This window comes from Coffea arabica, chromosome 2c (genome assembly GCF_036785885.1).
Source record: "Coffea arabica cultivar ET-39 chromosome 2c, Coffea Arabica ET-39 HiFi, whole genome shotgun sequence".
NCBI classification, from domain to species: Eukaryota; Viridiplantae; Streptophyta; class Magnoliopsida; order Gentianales; family Rubiaceae; genus Coffea; species Coffea arabica.
This window is the reverse complement of record NC_092312.1, coordinates 68121019-68126544: the sequence shown is the minus strand read 5'-3', so window position 1 is coordinate 68126544 and position 5526 is coordinate 68121019. Positions and strand designations below refer to the sequence as shown.

At 39.6% G+C, this 5526-nt stretch overlaps 1 protein-coding gene across 1 annotated transcript; it reads left to right on the top strand.

Annotated features, from left to right (window-relative positions):
* The first annotated feature begins 367 nt into the window (after positions 1-367).
* On the top strand, positions 368-4931 carry LOC113727534 (putative late blight resistance protein homolog R1A-3). Its single transcript, XM_027251757.2, has 2 exons — positions 368-4019; positions 4591-4931. The coding sequence occupies exon 1, from the start codon at positions 508-510 to the stop codon at positions 3976-3978; it is 3471 nt and encodes a 1156-aa protein (XP_027107558.2). The 5' UTR covers positions 368-507; the 3' UTR covers positions 3979-4019; positions 4591-4931.
* Positions 4932-5526: the final 595 nt, after the last annotated feature.

Sequence of the window (5526 nt, the reverse complement as noted above, 5' to 3'; positions counted from 1 at the left end):
TCACTTTGGTAATTGTCTTACATTCACACTTGAAGGATGAACAAATCCTGTCTTTCACTTTGGTATTTGTCCTGTTTCAATTTAAAACAAACCTTTCACACTTGAAGGATAAAGAAATTTCCTTGTTGATAATGCAAGTGTAGGCGTCTTTTATCATGCAAGTGCAGGTGGACTGTCGCTTTCTTAGTGTCATAACGCTTGTTTGTTGCCGTTTTTAGTGGATCTTTTATTTATTTATTTTTTTAAAGTGGATTCTTCTTGAGTAAATGCAAAGTTAATAAATTCGTTATTTATTTATTTTCCATGACGAAAATTACCCTTTTTCTTTTTCACCAAGTCAACCGCCCTGATTAAGCAGAGAAACCAACAACACCCATAGTTTCGTTCATGCTGACTCAGGGAGTATTATTTTTCAGCGAGAAAATACTCTATTGCTGAGGTTTCTTTCTCCTTTACCATCTCTGAAATTCGAGAGTCAGAGGAAGATCCCCGCAAAGAGATAGAGACATGGCCTCCACTCGTGTCGACTCCGTCTTGCATAATCTGGAGTTGCTCCACAACAACCTCGAAAAACGTGATTCGTTTGAAACTGGATTTTCCAACCTGCGTGAAGATTTTGAGGCTCTCAAGCTGAATCTGCTGTTCCTGAAACCAGTTCTTCTGTGTGCAAGAAACTGGAGCAGCGACCAATTGAAGGTAAGGCTTCGAGCTTTCTTGTCTAAGATTGAAGCTCCTGTAAACAGATCTGGGATGGATATAAAGTCCCTCAATCTTAGGTCCAAAAGTTCATTCAATTTGAAAAGCGTAGTCACAGCTTTGAAACCCGTCGTCTCTAATTTGCTGGGAAACATCAAGTCCTTTAAGCAAGATATCATCGACATATACGAAACCTTGTCGAGCTGCAGCTCATCAGAGTCCGGCTCTTGCTTAAGAGACTATGAACTCGTGGACTTCATAGACTCCGTTCTACAGAATCTGATCGATCTTCTCAGCCGTCGGTATTTTGAGTCCATGGAAGATTACAACAGTGCTTTGCACGCACATATTGAGGCCCTTGAAGACAAGCTTACATTCTTGAAAAATTTCATTGGCTTTGCCAAATTTCTGGGTGTTGAAGAACGTGAATTGGGAGATCTGTTGGCTCACGTTCAAGTTGTGGCTCTAAATGCCGCACGCCTCTCTTACAAGTGTTTGTTTTACAAGGAAGATGAAGAGATGCATGATCCCAGGATGTGCTCCATAATCAGTGAACTACTGGAGAAGATTAACCCCGTTGACCTCCAAGTTTATGAGACATATGTCAAAGTCCTTAAAGCTCCGAAATCCCCAGAATCATTGCTTACGACGCAGACAGATATGCAAATACTGAAGAATTTTAATGATTCTCTCATAAGTAGTCTTTGGGAGCTCCTATGGTGCAGAACCAGCTTCGCAGTTTCTGTGAAAGATCAAATGAAAAGACTCTATGAGGGACTGAGATTTTTGAGAAGCATTCTAAATGAGGCGCAGGAGAATATGAATGAGCTAAATGATAAAATTGTAGCTGTTATTAGTGAGGCAGGAATTGTAATTTTCTCACTCTTTCTGAATGGAGTGAAAGAAGTCGAGGTTGATTCCTTAGTGGTCGGAGAATCCGCTGATTGTTGTGCTATGTTGGTTACTACCAACAACAGTGTTAAGCTCATTGTGGATCATGTAAGCGGTTCAAGAATCTCAGGAAGTCTTCCCCATTATCATAGCTTCAGAGGACAAGAAGTTCGCAAGACTACCCGTTTCAAGCCATCAAGAGGTAGAGCACCAATAACTCGTGAAATTGTAGTTGGTCTCGAGGATGAGGCACAAAAAGTGATTAACAGACTCAACAGAGGATCAACAAAGTTGCAAATTGTTCCCATTGTGGGAATGCCTGGACTTGGCAAGACCACTTTAGCTAAAAAAGTTTACAATGATCCCCGAGTTCAGGGTCACTTCCGTATTATTCTTTGGTGTACTGTTTCTCAAGAATATAACTTGAAAAATCTACTAGTTCAAATTTTGTCCTCTGTTGGTATACAGGGTAGGGTGAATGAAGAGCACAAAGTTCTGGATGAGATTGATTTAATGCTATACCTCAAGAGACTGTTATTGAGGAATAGATATCTCGTTGTTTTAGATGATGTCTGGGACATTGGGGTGTGGCATGGCTTGCGTCATTCATTCCCTGACGATAGTACTGGAAGCCGAATCCTAATTACAACTCGAGAATCTAGCGTGGCTTCAGAGGTTAGAATTGGTGTGGATTCTGTGGAACATCACAATCTTCGTGAACTTACCAAAGAAGAGAGTTGGGAATTATTGCAGAAGAAGGTGTTTGGAGAAGCAGATTGTCCTCAGCCACTACGCATGCTTGGGGAGCAAATAGCAAGAAATTGCAAGGGATTGCCTCTTACCATAGTCATCATAGCTGGAATTTTGTCAACTATAGAGGATGAGGCTTGGAGTGACGTTGCAGATAGATTAACTTCAGCCATTGTGTATGACCAGTGCAAGTATATATTGGAGCTGAGTTACAGGCACTTACCGCATTATTTGATACCATGCCTTCTGTACTTTGGAGCATTTAGAGAAGATCAAGAAATTGAAACTGAGAAGTTGACGAGGCTATGGATAGCAGAAGGCTTTGTATCTGTTGAAGAGCTTGTGCAAGATACAGAGCCAAAGAGATTAGAGGATTTAGCAGAAGAATACATGATGGATCTTATTGGCAGAAACCTAGTCATGGTTGCCAAACAAGGACATACTGGTGGAGTCAAAACTTGTCGCATTCATGATCTATTACACGAGTTTTGTAAGGACAGAGCCAAAAAAGAAAATTTCCTACAGGTGTTGCGTGGCTACGGTGAACTTTCCACTTTTAATGAGCACCCGTACCTCGAGAGGTTGTCCATTTGGTCCAAGGTAGAGCAGTTTAAGAAGTCAAGGCTATTCTGTCCACAACTATGCAGTCTGCTATTGTTTAGTCAGATTGAAGAGTCTGATTCATTCATGGCTGATATGTCATTTGTCTTTGGCATCTACAAAAAACTTCGAGTGTTGGATTTGGAGCAAATGTTTCTGCGGCATAAGGTTTTTCCTAGAGAAGTAGAAGCTCTTGTTGAGCTGAGATACTTGGGTGTTCAGGGTGCAATGAGTTCCATTCCCTCCACAATTGACAAGCTCTCCAACTTAGAAACTTTTGTTGTGATTGCTGAATCTGGTACTGTTTCATTCCCAGATACCATATGGAACATGACCAAGTTGAGGCATCTACATGTGGTGGGCTGGAACGTTAGTTGTTCTTTGCCGAGTGAAAATCTTGAAAACACCTCTGACCTCTGGAATTTAGACACTCTTTCCACCTTGACTGTGACTTTGGACGACAGAGCGGCAAATATAATGAGAAAGGTTCCGAATGTCCGCCAACTGAAGATCCAGCTCTCAGCGGCAGAGTGCTCTGTGGGATGCTGCAACTTAAGTCACCTTTCAAGTCTAGAAGCACTCGAAGTGTCGGCGGAGTCATTGCCATCGAATCCTGTTGAGTTTTCTTTCCCGCTAAATTTAAAAGAGTTGGTCCTTGGAGGATTGCATCTGCCCTGGAGTAAAATTTCGGTGATTCAGGAACTACCCGAGCTTGAGGTTCTTATATTACTCGGCGAGTCATTTGTCGGAGAAAGATGGGAGCTGACAGCAGGAGGGTTCCCTAAACTCATGTGCTTGAGTTTGGAAAACTTGGATGTTGTCAAATGGGAGGACGCAACAGGCGGTGATGATGTTTTCCCGTATCTTCGGAAGTTAAGGTTGATTGGGGTTTTGGAATTGAAAGAGGTCCCTTCCTGCTTAGGGCAGAGTGAATCTCTTGAGGAGATTGAAGTGCGCGACTGTAATGACTCTCTTAAGGAGTCGGTACGCAAAATTTGGGAAGACATGGGATATGAGGATCTGAAGATCATTATCGACTAGCCAGAAATCTTTAGGGCAGATTCCATGTCAAATGTTGAGAGGTAAATTCCATCCTTTTAATTTTGTCATTTGCGCTACTAATTGTCACATTGGTTGGAGCAAGGGACAAAAAATTGGGCTTAGATGGTCATTCGAAATCCGTGGTATACGAAAAATTGGTCCTCGTTTATATTAAGAAATTTGATAAAATATTTGAAATTAAACCAAAATCGCACTAACAGTTTGAATTACTCGAAAAATTGGGTCTGAAAGTGCCATTGCTTTATGTGTGAATAGCATAAATGGTCACATCACATACAATCCTTTAAAACTGAGAAATTTTGCAATTCATTTTAGGTACTGTACCAATGAGATTAAATTTGCTGTTGGATGTGGAACAAGAGTTATTACCCCTTAAATACTTTCCAGAAATGTAATTGGAGTAGATTCATAGGTACAGTATGCAAAAGGGACTGTAGTATTTTTTTTCCTTAAATTATCTTTTCAGTTTTGCTGATTGTTATCTAGCAGAAAAATGATATGTAGAGTTTTATATCACCGAACTTGCACTTTACAAATTCATACTGCTCGATGTAGGCCCTGTTGAAATTGTGAAAATTCTTTTGACTATAGGTTTATGTGCTTGAATAAAAAGTGGCTAATGAATAAAAAGGTTTGCTGTTGCTGTGGAAGAAGAAAGCAGTTGATGGTTCAAAAGTAGACGTCACGACCAAATATTTTGCCATTGCTGCGGAAGAGAAGAAAGCAGTTGAAGAAGCAAAAAACTTTTGCCTGTGTTTTTGTGTGCCTTTTTGTTTCGAACTGTGTATAAATTTTAAGGAATTGGGAGGGTTTTGAGCTCCACTGTTTATTATTATTCAACAAAAAAATTCCACAAAAAGGAAAAAAAAAATTGTGTTCGACTTTGAAACACTCCATTTGATGCAATAAATGTTATGAGACAGTTGTGTGTTTGGCTTTTTGTACCGTGCTTGTGGACTAATTTACCTCTTTATTTTATTTTATTTGTCAAAATATGACCATATGGGAAGAGGTTCCATTCTCAGTTCTATATATAGGGCAGATTATTGTTTGCAAACATCCTCATACAGCGGTGTCTCAATTGATCAAATACTACTACTACTTGTACCAGAAAGCAATTAAAGTTCTCATGTGTCTGATTTTGATCTGGAAAGTAGGGAATTGAATTTGGAGAGAGCTAATTAAAGCAAGATGCAGTTTTGCTTATAGGATGAGTCATGGAATTGTTTTAGGATAGTTGCATTTTTTTAAAAAAATATATATATAGTTATTGTTTCTAGAAGCAATTTTACTCCAAAAAATTTTAGATATCTTTTTTTTTTGGGCATTCTTTTTTCTGTTAGTGAATAATGGGCAAATCAGCCAGAAGAATGGACTGAAGAAAGTCACAAATATTGAGTACTCCGATTACATTAGTAGCATCACCTTCCAAGAAATGTGGACGACAAATTGTAGCAATTGGGCAATGAATTCTGTCCTGCAACCCAAGCAAAATTGCTTGAGAAATATTTGGAAAAAAGGTTGTTG

Excerpts from the sequence above, each read along its gene's own strand:
- LOC113727534 (XM_027251757.2), top strand. The coding sequence starts at position 508 with ATGGCCTCCACTCGTGTCGACTCCGTCTTGCATAATCTGGAGTTGCTC.